Source organism: Opisthocomus hoazin, chromosome 3 (assembly GCF_030867145.1).
Source record: "Opisthocomus hoazin isolate bOpiHoa1 chromosome 3, bOpiHoa1.hap1, whole genome shotgun sequence".
NCBI classification, from domain to species: Eukaryota; Metazoa; Chordata; class Aves; order Opisthocomiformes; family Opisthocomidae; genus Opisthocomus; species Opisthocomus hoazin.
The window spans coordinates 2,372,378-2,394,777 of record NC_134416.1 but is presented as its reverse complement, the minus strand read 5'-3'; the positions used below and the strand labels follow the sequence as shown (position 1 = coordinate 2,394,777).

Genomic DNA, 22,400 nt, shown 5'->3' with positions numbered 1-22,400 from the left:
GTTTCTGCTCAAGAATTGGAAATTTTATATGAGGGGAAATGTTCTCTTACTGGAAAATAAATTCCACTGGGCAATGAAAATGACCACTTAAATTAAAAAGTATAAATAACACTTTAAGCAAGCTGTGAATTTTTTCACAAATTACAAAAAATAAAAGTCAGGAAGAAAAAACAAAAAACAGTTAAAGCACAGAGAGTGAGGGGTTGCCTGATCAAGGATCTCAACTCATTAAGTCTTCAGAAAAAGAAATTATTGCCAGCCAAAATTACGTGAAATGCCGAATAGGAATACTCCACTGTATTTCCATACAGTGCTTTTCATTCCTCCTTTTTAATCGTGTTTCATCCTATCTCCCTGTATAAAATCAGTATCTTTCCCATCTTGTTCTGACTGTTGTTGCTTTTACCTCCCACCGTTGTCTTTCTGCCATCTAGTCATGGGGATGGAGGCACAGTCCCAGAAACGGCCCATCTGGATCCCTTTCACATGACACTCAGAGCTGCAGGAGCAACCTGTGTGCCCCAAGCCTCTGCCAGCAACTCTGCCCCTTGCTGCTCTCCACCTGTTTTGTTTTCCTTTTTTCTTAATAACAAAGTTGCTCAGATTTCCACCTCCCAGTCAATATTTGGGCTTCCAGTACGACCCACCTACAGTCATTATCTCATCGAAAAGGCATTCCCTGTTCTTGAGGTGATGTAACTCTTTCCAAAACCTCTAAATTGGATGCATAAATATTGTTAGTATGGAGACCTGTGTGACTAAGGTGAGGAAATTTCTGCTTTCTCAATAGGTAGAGCATGAAGCTCAGTTGGAATAGAGGTGGCAATTAACCAAGCAAGCTCAAAGGAGGGGCGTTGTTCAGCTTCGTAAGGCCAACGCCTGTGTAAGGCACCAGGCAGGAGGAAAACAGAAGCTGGCACCCTCCATGCCAGGAACTGCAACCCTCTCTTCTTTGTGAAGTATTTCATTTTCCCCAATCCAGAAGGGATTTCATGAGTCTTTATTGGTAAATCAACTTTATTGCTGACTGTCTGAGGTAATGGCAGAAAAGTGGGCTCTTGTCACAAGGCGATGCCATTCTGCAGCCCGTACGTTACACTGCAGAGGCAGCCCACATTCAGATTTATTTAAGCCAACAGCATCCATTAACAGGTACAGAAATAGCAGCTCAGCCGGGCACTTTTTTTTTCTTCCCTTCCCTTGTAGTCTCATCCAAGCAAAAACTAAAATATCTCTTGTCGCCTGCAAGCTCCTGAGATTTTGAAATGGCAATGCTGTATTGCTTAAAGGAGTTATTGCAGGATTTCTGATAGTCAAGATTTTCCATTAGATGGTCCTGCAACTCTTCCAACTGGTCCCACGTGCCCCTCTGATGTTAATGTTATCTTCATCCCCCACCAGTGTCAGGTGAGATAGATTGAAAAGGACCCAGGGGGGTAGAAAAGACACAGGTGATTAGAACACCAGAAGGACAGAAGGAGAAGACATTATCTCAGTTGACAAGTATTTGGAAGTCATGAACTTCAAGGAGATTTTGGAAAGAGTAACAGGGGAATTAACTGGGGGTGGAGGATGAGAGGGGAAGACTTATTTCCCTTGACAGAGTTGCAGAGTGGAGAAGGACAGAGAGTGTTTCGTTCATCTTGTTCTGAACCTGGTTGAAACTGTCACGTGAGAAGGGCAAACAGTTTCTTTATTTTGATGAAAACATGTACTTTTCATGAAACAAAGGCTGAAATTTAAAAGTAACTGTGGTGCTTAATTCAAATGCTTTTACTAAATGTGGATTTTCAAGTTGGCCAAAAGCTTTGGAAATCATTTCAGAAATTACTGTGATTAATGCATAGGAAAAGTGATGGGAAAAGTGATTAAAAAGTGCAAAAACCCAAGCTTCTGTTGGTCCCTCAGCACAGAAATGCCATAGCGTTCTTCAGCTGGCCCATCTTGTATTTAAATAAATGCTAGGACACCCTCATTGCTCTTACAATGAGGGTGTAAGAAATTAAATCTTTACAGGATGATTAAACAGAATCCAATCTTTACAGCCTTCAGCCAGTGCTGTGGTTTCTCCCTGTTGCACAGAAGCACATGCACTTTGCAGCCTGTTTTCAGTGCTGGTGGAGCAGGACTCCCCTCAAATCCAGCTGGGCTGCAAACTTGAGGGCTTTTTTCCAGGTGCCATTTCTATACAAGCTCATCTGAAATGCAGTGCTGCACTTGTAAGCTGCTTAGCTGGGAATTACACACCCTCCAGCTCCAAGAGTGCATGTATTTTGTCGTCTTAGCTATTGCTTTGCTCTTCCAAGAGCTGCAGGGGATCTCCACCCCATCTGCTCCATCACTGAGCCTAGAAATGTAGCAGCAACAGAGTAAAGGGAAGAAGCAGAGAACTCCTGACCAGATCAGCCACCCACTGCCTCTGCCAGGCTCTTTCTGCCCATATTTCCCTTCCCTGCAGGGAAGTCATGAGCAATCACTCGGACAGCATCATCTTCCCCAGGCAGGCACAGAGGGCCCCTTTCCATAAGCACTGCTTCCAGGAGCACCGTCTTCATCTTGGACATCTCCAGCATCTTGGTGCAGGATCTTTACCTATTTTAAAAGCTGAAAACATCCACTCTGGAGAGATCACACAAGAACTTTGCAGCACAGCCAGGGGCACAACCAATACCTGCCAAAACCCTAGTTCTGAGTGTTAGCAGTTACACAACAAATCTCACTGTTGCTTGCAACCAGAGCAACACAAACGTCTTTGACCTTTCCAGATTGACACCTCCATTTGTTAGTGCTGAGTGATCAGGCAGAACATCTGGCTTTATGGAGTGTCTGTCTTGAGCTGTTGGATGCAACTGAGTCAGTCAAGAAAGGCAGCCAGGAGAAGACTCCCAGGTGCGGAAGGAACGAGGAATTCAGTGCAAAGTAGAAATTCAGACTACAGCCCTTTCTGGCGGAGCTGTTTTTTCAGGCTGATCTTAGCGTGGATATAGCAAATACACTCTAGAATAACATAAATCTTTATTTTGTCTGACGATTGTCACACACATGCTATCAAAAGAGCTTTCCCAGGGAAAATTCGTACAAAACAATGAATGATACAGGGGAAAAAATAGGAGCTACACTGCTGTGCCATTTTGTGGATGGGATCTGAATCAATGTCTTGGAACAAGCAGGTTAGCATAGACCCTGTTAGAGATACTTGACAGAGAGTATTGGTTTCTCAGTTAGGGAATACCTTGTTGTTTCTTGGGTTGTCACATCTTCTCCCACCCCTCACCACAATCCTGCCCTGGTGACACAGATCAAACTGGCCACAATTCCCAGGAACATCACGGCATAGCTGGTTTTTATGCTGTTGGCACCACTGAAATTGCACAAGGAGGTACTACAGCATTTGGTGGAAAAAGCCGCCACACCGAAGTTCACATTCGTCTCAGGACAGTCTACAGAACATTTCTTGGTGATGCGGTATCCCACGTCCTTGCCTGGATGGAGAACAGACAAGAAAGGAGAGCCATAATTTAAGATACTTCTGCAAGAGCTGATCAGAGGACAACAGGAGGAGGTATGTTGCACTATACTTAATTTGCAATGCAGCAATAACAGCTATCAGTGGATTTGATGACTGCTGGGTGAGTATCCACACAATCTGGACCAAATGCATGACCCTAGCAAGTCCTTGATAGAAATCCATACCATACCATACCATAGGACAGCAAAAAAATCACTTCCAACCCATTTCCAGTTTCTAAAACCACACTACTTACACCCAACCTCTTTCTATCCTCCATCACCAAGCATATGTGCGAGCTCTCAAATCAAGCAACAGGGTCTGCTCATGAAAATCTCTGTGCTCCAGCCAGCCCTGCCACAAGGTGGTGAGGAATGTACACCAGGTGGTGGATCACAGAGCACCACTGAGGGATTCAAAGAACCACAGAGTCACAGAATGTTAGGGGTTGGAAAGGACCTCTGTGGGTCTCCTAGTTCAGCCCCCCTGCCAAAGCAGGGTCACCTACAGCAGGCTGCACAGGACCGCGTCCAAGCAGGTCCTGAATATCTCCAGAGATGGAGACTCCACAGCCCCTCTGGGCAACCTGTGCCAGTGCTCCGTCACCCTCAGAGTGAAGTTCTTCCACATGTTCAGCGGGAACTTCCTGTGCTTCAATTTGTGCCCATTGCCCCTTGTCCTGTCTCTGGGCACCACTGGAAAGAGACTGGCCCCATCCTCCTGACGCCCACCCTTCAGATATTTGTAATCATTTCTAAAGTCCCCTCTCAGCCTTCTCTTCTCCAGGTTGAACAAGCCCAGCTCCCTCAGCCTTTCCTCATAGGAGAGATACTCCAGTCCCCTCATCATCCTTGTAGCCCTCCTCTGGACTGTCTCCAGTAGCTCCTCATCTTTCTTGAACTGGGGAGCCCAGAACTGGACACAGTACTCCAGATGGGGCCTCACTAGGGCAGAGTAGAGGGGAAGGAGAACCTCCCTCGTCCTGCTGGCCACACTCCTCTTGATGCACCCCAGGATCCCATTGGCCTTCTTGGCAGTCAGGGCACGCTGCTGGCTCATGTTACGTATTGTGATCCTTAAACCTCACTAATCAATTCTTTCCAACAAGACTAACTAATGCCCTAAAAAAACTATTGCCCATCAGTTTCTCTGCAGGGGGAAAAAAAAAGCCTTGAGGTGATGCTGATACTCACCAAACCCAGCAGAGCTGTATGTGGTTGTACAGAATTTCTCATGGTCTTCACACTTATAGGTTTTAAGACAGTTCCAGTTCGAGTGCTCATTGTCGCACGTGTAGCAAAACAGCGAGGAAGCTGGAAAGAGCGCACACGACATACATTAGTGGTGTCCAGCAACACCCTCCTGGGAAGAAAGTGTCAAAAGCCATGTCCCTTCTTGGAAAATACAAGGTGAAAAGTATGTTATGAACACCTTTTCATGACAAGTGAAAGAAGAAGTTGGCTTTGGTTAGTGAAGCTGAAAAAGCAAACAAACAGAGCAAAAGAAATTTTCTTTCTTTACTTGCGATTTTCGGTGATTAAACCTGAAAACATATTTTTCCAGCCTGAGCAGCACTCTCAGGTGACCCTTCTTTTTTCCCCAGGTCCACATTGGCCTGGTTGACAGCCAATCTGCAAAAACAGAGCTCGCAGCCTGCCCAGCTGGGCTAGTATAGTTCTGGCAAGAAGAGGATGAACTGGCACTGTTCTCAGGTGAGAACTTAGTTTTCAGGATTTTCAAACTGCATCTGCAAAACACCGTACAGATGTGAATTAATTAAAGCCTATGACAGCCCTGTGAGCTAAATTACTGAGCACAGGGCCACATTACAGGGAGTTCCCTGGGAGAGGTTTCTCTGGACAATGGAGAGATTATTTCTGCCAGCACCTGGAACATGTTCTCAGTGATATTATTAGCAGGGCTGAGCCAGGTCTATTACAAAGACAGAAGGAGGTAAGATACCTATTTCTGAACAAAACTGAAGTAAATCGAGTCAAACGTCCAGCTGAGCCAGCGAGCCATGCTACAAACAAACACAGGCACGTGCTATCTCATTCCCTGGAGATAGATTCACAGTTGGTGGAAACTGTTTCCCTCCTGTTCAGAGTCCCATGCAACACTCCGCATTTCTGAGCAGGGCTGACAGAGGCGGTTGAGCTGCTCTCTGGAAAGCAGTTGTCACTAGTGGTGGAGAGTTCCTGGTCAAAGGTAACCAAATTGTACATGAGGGAGGGTCCCTCCTGTAGGCTGAAATTTCTCTGATTCAGTTCCTGACTTTCTCAACCCAAGAAGGCTCTCATTTCTGCACAGAAGAGTCCCTTTTGATTGAACCTGAACCTTTTTTTAACAAGGAAACTCCTCCCAGGGATTTTCCAAAGCCCAGCCGCTGTTGATTCAAATTCATATCTGAAATTGAACCTGCCCATTATATTTGGTTAGACAATTCCAGAAGCAGTTTTAAAAGAGAATTTAAAGCCATTTTAGGCCCTATCTACCCCAGGTAGGAGAAGAAAAGGCCACCCCTCTCTGCTACAGGGAGCTCAGATGCCTTGTACATGGCCCTGGAGCCAGCTCTGGGTTCTGGTGCCCCAGCGTACAACTGACCATCTTGCTCTGAAACCTACCCAGATGCTCTTTTCTAGTGCTAGGTGTTGTGAGCGCAGCTGTTCTCTGAACAACAGATAAAATCACCGATATTGCATCTTGGGTTTAACTTTTCTTTAACTCACTATTCAGCAATCACTGCTTCTCCATCACTTGCATAAGTTAAGCCTCTCACCTCTCCTCCTGGAGCTTCCCCAGCCTGATCTGTAAGCTACTGTCCTTTTGCAGACCATGCCAGAGCAATCCCAAACACGCTGCCTAGCAAGTGTTATTGCATTGTACAGACCCTGTAGGTCTGTGTGATTTGCTTTTCTGCCAAATCTCAATATTGCTCAAACCACTTCCTACTGCAGATGGAGCCGAGACCCCAGCACGTGCGTGAAAGCAACTGAAATGCACTCATGTTCACTGACTGATGCAAGGAAAATCCCTCCTGGTCAGGAAACAATAACAGATTAAACCATTATAGCTGTTATAAAGCCTTGCCTGCATCTGGTCTCCACCATCCATTAGCTCTAGTTTTGCGAATGCAGCCAGAAATAGTCTTAACAGTGCAAAAAGCCTTTCAGTACTCCTCAGGATTGCAAATACATGCACAGAGCCAATGTTTTGCAACTGGATATTTCTACACAATCATCTAGTTACATCTAGTGCACCTCCTTTTGAAAGAGGACAAGCAAAGAACATTGTGGATTCCGTTACAAACACACTCACTCCCAGACACTTAAAAAAAGTTCTTCAAACCTACGAACAAAGAGCTCTTCGGCTTTCAAATATCTGCCTGCTACCTAGTTTCTGAATTGCAATGTCATTGTGGAAATTAAAGTGAAACACTGGCAGAACGTTCAGTGTCAACACCAGCCCTTTTACCTTTACCAACAACTTCTCAAGTTTTACTCAGGAACAAAATAAAACCAAAAAGGCAAAACTGTGAGCCCAGCTTAATTCCTATTAGGACTTTTCAGTTCACATATCTGTCTTCAGATGTGAGTGGTCACAGTTTGATTCTTGAGGGTGTGAGAAACCAGAGCGGTGAGCTCATCTTCTTTGAGTTATGGGTACGTCGGCAGAACTCATCACAAAGTTAAGGCTCAACCACAATAAATATTGCTTGACACAGCCGATGCCAAAGAAAAACTGCACTACCAAGACCTCACCAATCGCAATAAAAGCTGTCAAACCTTCTTGTCCCTGCTTTATCTTTAATTTCTTTTCTGGTATTTTCATCCTCTCCATCTGGGTCTCCCCGCTTCCATATCTCCTTACCTTGCTCAGCACACAGGACTGCTGCCAGCACGGCAATCAGAAAAGCCTTCATGGTCGTTGTGCCCTCAGAGCCTGAACAATGTGTGCCACGGTAAGGTTTTATACTGGGACCACGTTTACTTTGACTTCCTTTGATTACAGTAATTTCAGTTTTGGGGAGTGACAGCACTTAAGATGTGATCAGTCATGGGTGTGTTTGTGCGTAGGAACCTATTATGAAGCTTCAGGTAGCAATTTTTTTTTACATCTCATTCTGATTCAATCTTTTTTTCCAAGGCCTACTCCTGCTGACCATGTCTGCATTGCTAATTTGGGGAACAATTTATCTGATTCAAACACGGGAGTCCCTTCTCACTCTGTTTGGCTAAACCGCGAAACCTGGAGCAAAGCAGAGGCAGCTGCGCCAGTCTGGAGTGGCTCATCGCTTGCAAGATAGTAGGCGTTGCCTGACATTTTCCATCCTTTCTCTCTGCCATGATATGAAAGTTTCATATCTGTGGGAAGTGGGAGAGGAAGCAAAAAAGGAGATTTTCACTGGATTGTCCGTAGTCCTTCAGAATTATCTCACTTTTACTAAGGAAAGTGCTTTAAGCAGAAAAACAGCTTGTATCATTCCTGCAATGACTTTATTTGTGCCTGGACACTGTCACTCCTAGGTTCCCATGATCCAGGCAGGGATGGGGTCTGATGCTTTTGATTTGCTCTCCTTCTCTGTCCTCTTGATGCATCCAGGGTTTCCAGTCACCAATGTTTGTTGCTATCTGTAGAGCAGCTCTGGACTCTATCAGGTTTTTCCAGCCCTCATGACCTTTCCAGTCCTTCTGGGCTCCCTCCTCCTACTCCCACAACCACTTCATCACCTCTTGCCAAATGACTCGGGGTGTAGCAGATGCAGAAAGTGCATGGAAATGACTGCAGGACTAAAACTACAAATGGGAGCGAAAATTACTGAGAAATAAAACAAGTTCTGGTCAAGAACACATCTTAGCAGACCAAGACCAGAACCCTTTGTCTTTAGAGAGAGAAATGACCAAGGGGAGCTCAGACTCAAGGCTGGTAAGGCTGCAAATGATGTGGAAACAGAAGAACATGAAATTGCTATTTAATTTCCGCAAATTACCCCTCAAGCAGTTGGTTCATAGGCTTTTTTTCTGATCACCCCTCTGCAAGATCCTGGGCAGATGGCCCCATGCCAAACCCCTGTGACAAGTCTTTTGCTTCCAGTCATTCTTCCTTTACCCAGTTCCTCCTTTTCTGTAGCAGCTTCAGCCCCCAACGATTTCTGTATTTGTCTGTGCCCAGAGCAGAGTGGAGCGGATGAGCACCCAGTTCTCAAAGTCTTCCACTCTGTTCTCTGGATTGCCCTAACCTTGAGCATGAATCTTTAATTATCTACTCTTTTAGCAAGGATGCGAAAGACCCATGTGACAGCTAATGTAGCAACCCTACTTCGGAAATGATCTGTGAAAAAGCCATACTCTCTGAACAAGACTTTGTATAAATGCATGCGTGAATGACATCAGGCAGGAAACATGATCTGCTAGAGCACGGGGGGAAATAGCAGGTATTAGTCTACACGTTTGTTTTACGTGTAATAGCCAGGCTTCTCTCAGCCAGCTGAAGAAATGGCAAACAAAAGTTCCTTCCATCCACGTCAAAAATCCAGAAACGAAACTGAACTATTGCACTGAATTCAGCTCATCTCGGAGCCAACTGAGCAGAAGAATGCAGCTCCTCAGCAGGGAGAAGGGAGTAATGCATGAACACAGACACACCAAGAAAGAAGGAAAGTTTTGAAATTAAAAGAAATAAATGAACAGTAAATAAATGACACTGTTAAAGCAAAGTGCAGCTGAATAGAAAATCTGCAAGTGAGAAATGGTCTGTAGGAAGTGAAAATGTGAGAAAGCATTTAAATAGATTAGAGAGAGGGAAGGTTAATAATAATAAACAAGATTAATATTTCACTCAGAACTGGAAAGAGAAAGGAAGGGAGTTTAGAAATATAGGTGCAGAGCAAAATAAGTCAAAGCAGACACACAAAGCTTGGGGAGAAATAAAGACAGGCAAAGTGAGGGTAAGAAATCAGATGCGATAGGAGGGAAGTATCGATGCTTTACCATTTCTCCTATGGAGCATTATTTAGTGCTCTGCAAAATGTACACGTTATGTGCAGACACCGTTCAGGTATTAACCACAGCCCTTCAGGGTCTGAGGAGCATTTTCTACAGTTCCACAAATCCCAGTTTAACAAGCTACTGGTGTCAGACTGCAGGGTATCCTGTGGGGCTGGGATGGGGAAGGCATCTGTGGCATCACCTGCCCCTATCCCCATGTCCCTGAAGGAGAATACTGCAAAAGCTTTGGGACACAGACTGGGGCCTGGCCAGGTCCCAAAAACATGCTATTCTTGTGTGCTGTTGATATTACAATCACGCCCAGGGCCACTGCAAGGGCTCTGGGCTCCAACCAGCATCACAGCGGTAGGGTGGGGGGCGGGTGTCCTTTGAAGCAGCGAGCAGCCCACTTTTTTCAAGCAAGAGGAGAAGAGACCTGGGAGAAAAGCCGGGGCAAAGACAGCAGGGTAGTGGGAAGTGCAGATGGTGTCAGGAGACTTCAGGGAACAGAGCGCGGAGGTGTCAGAACTACTTTCCCAGAGATATGAAAAAAAGAAAGGGGAGGGCAGCAGGGTGAATCTTGCTGCAGAAACTGGGCTAGGTGGGTGCTAAACCAAAGGGTGTCACAAAAGGTATTAAAGAGTTAACAGAGCCTGGGAGTCCTGAGGAAGAAACCTTAACCCACTTCGATCTTGGCAGCCGACAGCATGTGTTTGTGCCAGACCTTGGGAGCGCATTGTGCAAGGCCTGTCCCTTTTGTGTAACTGGAGCCAGACAAAGCGTGTTTTCAACCCGTGATGGAGTGGCAGGGAGGAGCAAAATGCCAGGTCTGGGGGCGTTTTAAATGTGGATTGTCCCCACTTTCTCCCTTTTTCTTTCTGGAGGATGGCTCCAATCACAGCTCTCCTCTGTGGTGCAGGGAGGAAACTCTCTGCTTCAGTTCATGGTTGTAAACCGCAGCCTCAAAAGGGAAAGGAGAGGCCATGGGACAAGGTGAGAAGAAGGCAGCCGTGGGTAGTGCTCCCAGTGTCCCTGAGTCACACAGATGGTGTGTGAAGGGCAAATGGTCAAGGCCAGACCTGGACAACATCAGACTGATCTGGTCATGTCCTCTCCTTCTTCCTTGACAGGTCAGGGAAGGCTGGGTTGCTTCACCTGGCTGTGCAATGGCAACAGGGTTAGAGGAAGGACCAGAAGAGCAGAGATCATGGACCCCGAAACCGCAGGACAAAAGGAAGACCTGCATGTGACATTTTGCCTTTTCCACCTAAGGCCTGACTGTGGCAGACAGCCTGTTCTATTCTTCCCTTTCCCAAAGCACATGTGGGTCTGTAGCTGACCTAGTAAGCTCCAAACAACAGGACGGAGGCCCTCAGGTCAGCCTTATGGTAGATGACAGAGGCTACCAAACCTCCAGCTAGGAAGGACATGGGTAGCCCAGATCCACCGTGTCTGGCTGAAATACAAGGTGATCAAGGTAGACTTCCGTCTCAGCGTGCCAGCCATGATGGTCACAAGGAACCTTGTTATCCATCACAACAGGTGTGGAAACTGAGTTTTTTGGGGCCGCAGCTACCAGCCAACAGGGAAACAAAACCATTTTGTCACATTCCCTTAACCTCCAAGGTCCTAAGACATAATTCAGCCCCATCAGCTTGGAGGCTCATGGGGAGATATTATACAGCACCATCACTCATGATGTCAACGACTGTGGTTCACATTCCTGCTAGGGCCCTCTCTGAAATGTCAGATCCAGACTAGCTTATCAAACAGGGCACAAGCCCAGGCTCTACACCACCCATGCCATTGGACCGTCAGCCACCGTGATTCACATTCCTGTCAGTGCCCTGCCTGAAGAGTCAGATCCAGACTAGCTCACCAAACAGGGCACAAGCCCAGGCCCAACACTACCCATGCCATTGGACCATCAACGGGGCTTGGGCACACCCCAACAAGCATTGTCTCAAAGAGTGCCCTGACATGGGGCTGCTCCTTGCAAGTAATTTGGCTGTAACTACCCTGTTTGTAGAGGAAAGAGGTTAGAGCTGTGGATGTGAATCACCCTTCTTGGACACAGAGCCAAGGTTTATTATTCTGAGGTGGCACCTTTGCAGCCAGGAGGGGGTATATTGGAGACCTGCAGGGTCTGAAGGAAAAAGGGCAGTGAAGAAGGATGGTTGGGAGGAGGAAGAAGAGGTGAACGAGAAAACCCATTACCCTCCTGGGGCTCCCCCAAAAGAGTTAATGCAAGTCCTCCCCAAGAAGGATGCCACTGGCTACAACTGCATTTGGGGAGAAATGATCCTCACAGGTTTATTAAAGTTTGCACTTGGAACACAGCTCAGTTGATAGTTCCCATATCTGTCAATCCTTTTCCACTGAAAGTAAGAATTTCCCCTTGTCTGAGGTCCAGCCCTTCTGCTCCTCTTTCATGACATGAGTTGCCAATACACAGGCACTAAAAAAGGACCATTCCCCCTGTCACGTGTTCACACTGATCCTGACAAGTGATGCTCTGGTCTTGCTTTGGAAATCTTGGGCTGTGATAGGGATCTGAACTCTGCCAGTACAAATGTTTATGAAAGGCTGATCAAAAGATTTGCCATGGAAGATTTTGACCAGCTTCTACAGGAAGAAGAGTAGGCGACAGCTCTCATGTTTGTCTTCACAACTGTCTTGCTGATCACTGTGGAGTTTTTGTGTTTGTTTTGTGGAGGTTTTTAGATTAAACTTTAAACTTTAGGGCTACGAGGATGGTGAGGGGACTGGAACATCTCTCCTACGAGGAAAGGCTGAGGGAGCTGGGCTTGTTCAGCCTGAAGAAGAGAAGGCTGAGAGGGGACCTTAGAAATGATTACAAATATCTGCAGGGTGGGCGTCAGGAGGATGGGGCCAGTCTCTTTCCAGTGGTGCCCAGTGACAGGACAAGGGGCAATGGGCACAAACTGAAGCACAGGAAGTTCCCGCTGAACATGTGGAAGAACTTCACTCTGAGGGTGATGGAGCACTGGCACAGGTTGCCCAGAGGGGCTGTGGAGTCTCCTTCTCTGGAGATATTCAGGACCTGCTTGGACGCGTTCCTGTGCAGCCTGCTGTAGGTGACCCTGCTTTGGCAGGGGGGCTGAACTAGGAGACCCACAGAGGTCCTTTCCAACCCCTGACATTCTGTGACTCTGTGACTCTGTGATTCTGTGATTCTGTGATCCTAGAGATACATGGTGGTGTAAAGAGCAGTCATTTGAACCTGCCAGGCCAGTCATATATGACAGAAACTCATCTAGGACATAGCTATGGCAGCAGTTGGCCTTGTGTGAGCCTCCACAGCCATCCACAGGGAACCAAGAAAGCCTTAGTCTAGTTGTCCATTTTACTTTTGTATGAAACACATTTTTCCACGTCTACCCATTATAAAGAGTAGAACGCACACCGCACCCCAGTAGGCAAGGAAAGAGTCACGGTTTTCAAAATTGCCTTTTTTTTTTTTCAATTTGCTTTAGGTTCTTGACTCATCTTCTGCATGATGGGTGTTTCAGGCCTGGAAGTGATCCTCTGTGCTGAAACCCAATAGCTGAAATTTACAAGATTAAGTGAAAGCTGAGAGTAAAACAAGAAACGCACTTTTCTGTCTGTCTATGGGAAAGCTGTGATAAGCTCCATAGACCACTGCTCTACTCTTAATTTGTTTTAGGGGCAGTGGGCCTGATTTTTTCCAAGTGGACCCCAACTGGGAGTGGAAAAACTCATTGGGAGTGGAAAAACTTAGCACATGCGTGGGAGGATCAGGATGCTCCGGTTTCTCTCCTGACCCACTCCTGCTGACCCAGCCAGGTACGGCATCAAAACCCGCGTTGCATGGTGAGAACAAGAGCTTGGGCCATCCCTTGTTACGTCTAGAAACCTGTCACACCTCAAGTAATAGCCATGTTGAAACCTCTGCAACTGTGGCTGAGGAGGACAAGGAGAGCAGGGCTGTCCCCAGAGGACAGCCCATGGCAGGCGGAGGAGTTGAGGATCAAGGAAATACCCCGGCTGAAACCATCCCAGCCCGATGGGTGTACTCAGCAGGGCAGAGAACCAAACAGGACAGTATCTGGGAATGCAATCCTATTCCTCACTGGGTGAGCAGAAGGGTATTTTCCCAGGAGGGCTAGCCAAAAATTCAAGGCTATGTTTCGGGTTTTTTTTTACTTACTGTTGTTTTGGAAAAGCAGGGCATGGTTTTGCTGCGGTATGTTTGCACGGGTGGTTACATCTGCACTGGTCGTTGGGCAGAAGGAGTCCAGCGGAGGGCTACAAGGATGGTGAGGAGACTGGAACATCTCTCCTACAAGGAGAGGCTGAGGGAGCTGGGCTTGTTCAGCCTGAAGAAGAGAAGGCTGAGAGGGGACCTAATATATACTTACAAATATCTGAAGGGTGGGTGTCAGGAGGATGGGGCCAAGCTCTTTTCAGTGGTGCCCAGCGACAGGACAAGGGGCAATGGGCACAAACTGAAGCAGAAGAAGTTCCAGCTGAACATGAGGAAGAACTTCTTCCCTCTGAGGGTGATGGAGCACTGGCACAGGCTTCCCAGGGAGGTTGTGGAGTCTCCTTCTCTGGAGATATTCAAGACCTGCCTGGACGCGTTCCTGTGCAGCCTGCTCTGGGCAAGCCTGCTTCAGCGGGGGGTTGGACTAGATGACCCACAGAGGTCCCTTCCAACCCCTAACATTCTGTGATTCTGTGAAAGGCATTGGTCCACCTCAAATCATCTCTGCACAATTCAGCTGGGCTTTGGCTCCTCTCACCCCATCCCCACCACTCGTGGGGTATGGTGAGAGCAGCTCACATGCTATGATCAATCCACCCACAGTCAGAGCAGCCCCTCCAAACCCAGCTCTCCAGCCACCCAGTGCGAACAAGAAATTGTAAACTTCACGTATGACAGCCTGTGCAGGGCGTGGGAACCAAAGCCACCCACTCTGATCCAGGGAGCAATACCAGTTTGGAAAAGCTACCCTGGGTTTGCAGACGCCCTCCTGCTTGCCAAGGAAAGGGCACAGTAGGAACAACTCGCCTCATCTCGATTGCACACATTGTGTACCAGGCTTTCACTCACTCCCAACTTGTTAAAATGTCACGAAAAAGACAACTATGCCTGGAAGGGACTTTACAAAATTTCAGCAAAAGCTCCCAGACCCTCAAAATCGTGTCTGAGTGAGAAGAGGCATGCCCAAAGTTACAGGTTTGGGAGAGCAGTGGCTTCTCAGCCCACAGCAGCTGTGGTTGCTGCTCCTGCCAGTTTTGCTTTGAGACCTGACCACTGTTGCAGCAGCAAGGTGAGGGGCAGGAAACGGGATCTCTGATGGGAAAAGTGGCTCATGAAGCTTCCTTTCCTCTGAAAGCAAAACCCAGGGGAGTGCCCTCCCATTTCTGAGCTGTAAACACAGCACTTGGCATCAGGCCCTGGTTCTGCTCACAACCACTCACTCCTGCCTCCCTGCATGGAGGAAAACCCACTCTTGTTCAATCTGAATGGAAGATGGGATGAAGGAAGCACCAACAGAAACAAATTCTAGGAACAAATTCAATACATGGACAGGTAGCTTGGGAGGAATACAGAGAAAGCATCTGAGTAGCCAGGAAGCAAGTTAGGAAAGCTAAAGCCCTTACAGAATTAAATTTGGCCAGGGATGGCAAAGGGAACAAGAAAGCCTTCTATAGGTATGTCAGCGATAGAAGTCAGACTAGGGAAAATGCGGACCCTCTCCGGAAGCAAGCTGGAGACCTGGTCACCCGGGATGTGGAGAAAGCTGAGGTGTTGAATGACTGTTTTGCCTCAGTCTTCAACAGCAAGTGCTCTAGCCACACCACCCAAGTTGCAGAAGGCAAAGGCGGGGACTGGGAGAATGCAGAACCGCCCACTGTAAGAGAAGACCAGGTTCGAGACTGCCTAAGAAACCTGAAGGTGCACAAGTCCATGGGGCCTGATGAGATGCAGTCACAGGTCCTGAGGGAACTGGTGGACAAAGTTGCCAAACCACTCTCCATCATATCTGAGAGGTCGTGGCAGTCTGAGGAGGTCCCCACCAAATGGAGAAGGGGCAACATCACCCCCATTTTTAAAAAGTGAAAAAAGGAAGACCCGGGGAACTACAGGTCCATCAGCCTCACCTCTGTGCCTGGCAAGATGATGGAGCAGATCCTGCTTGAAACCATGCTAAGGCACATGGACGGCAAGGAGATGATTTGGGACAGTCAGCATGGCTTCACCAAGGGCAAATTGTGCCTGAACAACTTGGTATCCTTCTATGATGGGATTACAGGGTTGGTGGACAAAAGACGGGCAACTGACATCGTCTACCTGGACTTGTGCAAGGCATTCAACACTCCCCCCCATGATGTCCTTATCTCTAAATTGGAAGGACATGGATTTGACAGATGGACCACTCGTTGGGTAAGGAACTGGCTCGATGGACGCACACAAAGATTTACAGTCAATGGCTCGATGTCCAGGTGGAGACCAGTGATGAATGCTGTGCTTCAGGGGTTGGTACTGGGGCTGGTGCTGTTCAATATCTTTGTCGGCGACATGGACAGTGGGACTGAGTGCACCCTCAGCGAGTCTGTTGACGACACCAAGCTGTGTGGTGTGGTTGACACACTGGAGGGAAGGGATGCCATTCAGAGGCACCTTGACAGGCTGGAGAGGTGGGCCTGCATGAACCACATGAAGTTCAACAAGGCCAAGTGCAAGGTCCTGCACGTGGGTCGGGGTAATCCCAAACACAAGTACTGGCTGGCCAGAGAGTGGCTCGAGAGCAGCCCTGAGGAGAAGGACTTGGGGGTACTGGAGGATGAGAAGCTCAACATGAGCCGGCAATGTGCGCTTACAGCCCAGAAAGCCAACCGTGTTGTGGGCTGCATCAAGAGAAGTGTGGCCAGCAGGGTGAGGGAGGGGATTCTGCCCCTTTACTCCGCTCTCGTGAGACCTCATCTGGAGTCCTGCGTCCAGCTCTGGAGCCCCCAACGTAAGAAGGACATGGATGCTTTGGAGCGGGTCCAGAGGAGGGCCACGAAGAGGATCAGAGGGCTGGAGTACCTCTCCTACGAGGACAGGCTGAGGGAGTTGGGGCTGTTCAGCCTGGAGAAGAGAAGGCTCCAGGGTGACCTTAGAGCAGCTGCCAGTACCTGAAGGGGCCTACAGGAAGGATGGAGAGGGGCTTTTCACAAGAGTGTGTAGTGATAGGACACGGGGGAATGGCTGTAAACTAAAAGAGGGCAGATTTAGATTAGATATTAGGAAGAAATTTTTCACCATGAGGGTGGTGAGGCACTGGCACAGGTTGCCCAGAGAAGCTGTGGCTGCCCCCTCCCTGGCAGTGTTCAAGGCCAGGTTGGATGGAGCTCTGAGCAACCTGGTCTAATGGCAGATGTCCCTGCTCATGGCAGGTGGGTTGGAACCAGACGATCTTTAAGGTCCCTTCCAACCCTTACCATTCTACGATTCTGTGATTCTAACTCTGGGGTGGGCTTAGCACTGGGAGACCTGTTCTGCAGCCAAAAGCTCACCCCGACTCCTCTAGGTACGGCTTTCACAGCAGACATACCAGGTATCTCCTCTCCTCTCTGACACATCCAGTGCACCAAGCAATGTCTCTGGAGTCACTTCCACAGCCAAAACCAGGCTGTGACATCTTCAGTGCCCTCACTGCCACCTCATCCTGATGGTGGGATGGGTCTTGCCCACCCACTCTCATCCTATCTCATTTTGCTGGGGAAGGGTGGCCAGGAAGGGGAGGATGCAATACGCCATCCTGAGCAAGCAATCCTTACACGTGCTGGAGTGAGGCAGTGCTTGCTTTGGGTTTCTCATGCCAGTTGTACAACATGGTGGGATCCTGGCTGAACCCACAGAGTGCTCTGATAACTTAAAAGAGCTGTGAGCCGACTTCTACACCAGTAAATAAGTCAAGGACAGGCCATGGACTCACATATTTGCCCACTATCAGTGCTCACCCATGCCAAGAAACACCTCCCAGACCATGCCTAGGGGACAACCCAGGGTCAATTGGCTGTTCGGATGTGGTCACCCTGTTTTTGGGCCTCAGGGCTGGAGGACGGACACTGCCCTGTGCTGTTTACCTGTCTGGATGGTGCCTTTTCCCATAGCATTAAGCCTCAGGAGCTCGGTTTCACCCATTTGCTTCTTCGCACTCCTGCCAATGTGTGCAGTGCAGCGTTTAGTGTGGAGAGTCTGGAGTGGGAGGTGAGATTATCTGCAGGGACGCTGCTGTGACAGCCTCCAACCCTTGCTCCAAAGAAGAGGAAGGCGCCATGCAGGTAGGGCCATTTCAGTAATGTCTGTAAGGTTCTGAGCACCACTCCTGCCCGTTTCCTTGGAAGCAGGACAGCATCTAGGGGAAGCACTGGGTTTCTGCCACCACACCTTGGTGACGGTGGGTATTTTGGGGAATGAAATATGGTCAGAACCCTACAAATTCATCAAGCTCTGCTCCTTCAAATCCTTCAGCCCCACAGCAGGCAGCAAACCTTGGGGAGGGCGTCTGTTTCTAGATACATTCACCCCAGCAAAAAGGTTCACATGCCCAGGGAAAGCTTTATACCACTCTGAGCATGGGGAAAGGAGAAAGCAAGCTGCCTGGGGAGGTTTTTGTGCTGTGGGGAGTGGGTAAAGCACCACCCTCCCTTCTCACCACTACTGACATCCATCTGGGAGCTGGTTAATGAGCAGACAAGCCAGTCTCCCAGCTTTTGCAGGACAGGGCACAGCACATTCCCAAGCCTCCTCCTTGCTCTTCTGTCTGCCGTAACATGGGCTATGCTGTGTTCAGCCCTCCCTCTCACCCATGCCAGTTCTGGGGAGGAGGGCAGCCTGCCTGCTGAAGGCAGAGGCGTGTAGCCCTCCTGCTGCCTTTCAAGGCTTTCTGAGGATATGGGGAGCTGCATCTCCTCCTGGCATTGGGCTCGTTCCAGGGACCGAATCCTGGCCCTGGAGCTCCTCTGTTCTCACTGTCAGGAGCCTCAGAGTTGAAGTTAGGATCCTGGACCCCATCAGACCTACTGAGCAGCCTCAGCCCGTCATGAGACCTGTAACCCTGATGACAACTAATCAGGCAGCAGCCAAGTGACTGGTGCACTGTGCTATGCCCACACCCTTGCCTTCACCTCTGTGTCTACATCCACCCATTCTAAAAGCTTCTCTGTGATTGGGAAGTGTGGGAGAGATGTCTTTCTGCACTGTTTGCATTCCCAGCTCCTAAAAGAGCTCCTAACAAACGCTCCTCGACACCACAGTGAGTCAAAGAACAGCATTTCTGGAGGAGTGAGCAACGTGGGAGCAGCCCCAGCTTTGCCATGACAGGTTTCTGCGTTGCATTATGGAAAGGATGAGTGTTCACACCAGTTATAGCAGTACAGCGCTGAAGAGGTCTGGGAGAGCAAGCTCTGAGTGCACAGACATCTGCAGTGGGTGGGCAGGCTGACCCTTCCTGGTCCCTGTGTAAGGACGTCTCTGGACCAGATGGGTGAAACATCACCAAGATACTGAGTGCCGAGATCCAAAGAGCCCTCCAGGTCGGGGCGAGAAGCCCTGCATTGTTATTTCCATCTTAACTACATGAATTGGAGATACCGAATGACTCTCCTGATGTCAGACGCGGGGAAGTGGTGGTAGAGCTTGGTTTGAAGACTCTCCGGACCACCCTGTCCCCAAAGACCTTCGTGGACTTCTTCTCCACTGCCACAAAATTGCTGAAGGCATCAGGCAATGGGTTGAAGACAGGGTTAAAACCCACAGGTGAGGAGAAAAAAGGTGGAAATTCCATTATTTTCTTGCATCATGGTTTGCAGGTGCCAGTCTACCTTTTTGGCTGTAATCATTTATGGGAGGAATGGGGGGAATCAGCAGAGTTTAGAATTAGAGGGGCGGGAAGATTTTCAGGGGGTCATTGCAAAGAGGGAATGTGTAGGAAAATCAGAAAGAGAGGACAGAGTCACCGATGAGACAGAAAGGTGCAGCCCCACCCGATTTGATCACCTGTTTACTCCCCAGGACCTCATAGGTGCCAAGAAAATAAGGTTCCCTGCATGCTGCCCAGGCTAGTCCAATACCATCCCAGCAATTCTGGGGACTCCCAAGAGCACCCCAGCTGTCAGAGAGGGACGGACAGAGGGCTGCACCCCACTTCCAAGCAACCCACAGCCACAGGCTCTGGACTGAAACCTCGCAGGGCTTGGTACCAGCTTTGGAGTCCAGTTGCCGAAGCCCCCTCTTCTAGCACAGACGCCCCAGGAGCTGATATTAGGTGCACCAGAATTATGCTGCACAGCATAATATGCTGGGAGACAGATCCCCAGCTGCCACTGGTGTGGGAGTGAGCAGACACTGGAGGCTGGCCAGGGCTCGCAGTCACCAAGCGGAGATTGGCACGGCTGGCATCGGCAGCTCGGTCCTGAAGCCACCCTTCCCTGGGCTGCTTCCAGCCGAGCCATCTCATCCCTTGCGTGGTTGTTGGTTTTCCCCCTGGAAGCTGCTCCAGGAGCACAGGCTTTCTGTGGGCAGACAGTGTTTTGTGGTCAGTCCGGCGCCGCACAGAGACACCAGCTCCCTCTCGTGGGCTTAGCCCGGCTCTCTGCGCTGGAAACCATCCAGGATTTCCCAGGAAAGTGGATTTTTATTTTTTTGTTTCCCCTTCTCCCCCCCTTATCATTCAAAATCTTCATCAGTGCACCAGATATGGAAGTTTTAGGGAAATGTGCTAACTTCAATCAACTTTCCTCTTGTAGGTGGGGTTTTTTTGATAGTTTTGCCACCCTTTTTTTTTTTTTCTCTTTTTCACTGAGGCTGGGATTCAAGGCAACTAATTTAGGCATGTAAGTGGTAGGTCTCAGTGATTCATTTGCCCTGTGCCTCTGAAAAGAGTTGGGGGTCTCCACTGAGCCTTTCAAGTGCCATCATCGATGCCTGTCCTTGGAGGAGGGAGTCAACCCAGAAGTGCCCAGCTCTCTGCAATTCAAACTGGGGCATCCAGCATTTAGATACATCAATGAAGGCCACCGCAGGAGTCCCCAAAGGCCATTTCAGTTTGCAATGCTTGAAATCAAGTTCATTTTATGAAGTCAAAAGTAAATAGTGAAAAGGAGAATAAAAATTAAAAACAAACCTCTTCTGATTTGTATCACAAAAAAAATGTGTCTTGACCCCAAACAGTGCGTGGGAAATGCTGTCATTTCAGCTTCTGGCTTTGGTTAGGAAAACTTCTGGTTTCCCCTAAGACCTGGTATTTCCACCAGAGCTGAATTTTCTGCAACATTTCCACCCAAACTCCCAGCAGGCAGACGTCACGAGCCTGGAGAGGTGTTTGTCCACCCTGCAGAACACTCTGGTACCTGCTGGGGACAGCCAGGATTCTTCCTCCGTCTCCCTCCTCCCTGGGTTGCATAACCCATCAGGTCTCACCGGAAGCCCGGTGGTGATGGCCACCCCACAAAAGGAACACAGTCCTCACCCCCTGCCCCAAGCCTTGCAGAGAATTAGGCAACACATCAGGGGCTGCTGCACTTCAGAAAGGTGGTTTGGTGTTTTCCTACCTGGCGTGATACTCATCTCGGTGGTGTGGGTGGCCATGGGACAGATGGTGTGGCTACTGACCGCAGGAAGCCTTGGTTCTCCTCATCTGCCATCCCCACCCCTGGGGACCCCTGCCCAGGACACCGCTGCTCTGCTTTCTACAAGGCTTGACAGCTCCATCCCGCTTCCAGCCTCCCTCCCAGCACTCCTCCAGCCTTGCCCACACACACAGCTTGGCGCAGGGCTAAATTTATCGCGTGGGTTTGGCTGTTCGAGGCTGCAAGCTGGTAGCTCTGACAGCGGACGGGAAGGGTGACAACCACACACAGCGAGTCTGACTGTCCTACAGCCTGGACCCAAAGGAGTCACGTCACAAGGCCCCTGGACGTCCATTCAACAAGTCCCTTAGGTATTTAAACTGCTAGTTATTATCTGCAACAAGGCATTTATTATGTCATTTGTAATCGTTTATTGCTTCATCTCAATGCTGCATGTGCCTGCCAGCTTAAGCCACTGAAAGGACTCTGTGTTTGCTTTGTGCTGCCTAAGTGCCACGCTCGGGCACTTCTTTCTCCATGGACCTATCTCCATGCATTGCTCCGGGGTCTGTTAGCCCCTTTGGGGGACAACAACCCTCTGTCCCCATGTCTGTGTGGTTGGGTGTCCCCTCCCCATAAGCCTGCAATAATGCTGTGCCACCTCTCTGTAGCGTCTTTCTCCCACACCCTGGACCATCTCCAGCTGAGCTGTCGCTTTTGCACTGTGGGATGCTGCAAACCACTTCGGTGTTGCACCTGAGCCCTGCTTTGTGCTGAGGAGAGCAGAAGGGCTCCTTCACCCCATTCCCATCTCTCCCATCACCATCAGATCTTTGAATGGGGTCAGAGAACCTCAGTGCAGCCTGTAGTGATGATAATAACCAGTTCCTTTCCACCCAGTGAGCAACCCTTTTCTGTTTAGGGTCCTCCAAGCACCTTTCAAACCCAAAGGGTGAATGCTGCCTTGCATAACGACACAGCAAGGGGCACAGGCTCAGGGTAATTTTCTGGACAGCCTCATCTGTGTGCTAATAACTGCCATCTCTCTGTGGTCCCAAATGGCCCTAATTCTTGGTCAGAATTAGTGGTTAGGAATCACACCCGCCTCTTCCTCCTCCTCACGCATCTCGGGTGTATTGGAGAGGAGTAATTGCCACCAGGGTAGATTTGCACCGTGGGAGGGGGACAGCTTTCAGTGTCCTTGAGCTGCAGTGCCCTTTGGGCAAGGGAAATAACCCTTTGCTCTTCATCTATACCCAGGATGATTTATTTCCCCTTATATTAGCCGTCAGCAA

General features: G+C 48.9%; 1 protein-coding gene across 1 annotated transcript; it reads right to left on the bottom strand.

Moving 5' to 3' along the window:
* Positions 1-3,065: 3,065 nt before the first annotated feature.
* LOC104331128 (lymphocyte antigen 6E) lies at positions 3,066-21,238 on the bottom strand. Its single transcript, XM_075415207.1, has 3 exons — positions 21,088-21,238; positions 4,702-4,821; positions 3,066-3,482 (listed from the first exon to the last, which is right to left on the bottom strand). The coding sequence occupies exons 1-3, from the start codon at positions 21,122-21,124 to the stop codon at positions 3,271-3,273; spliced, it is 369 nt and encodes a 122-aa protein (XP_075271322.1). The 5' UTR covers positions 21,125-21,238; the 3' UTR covers positions 3,066-3,270.
* Positions 21,239-22,400: the final 1,162 nt, after the last annotated feature.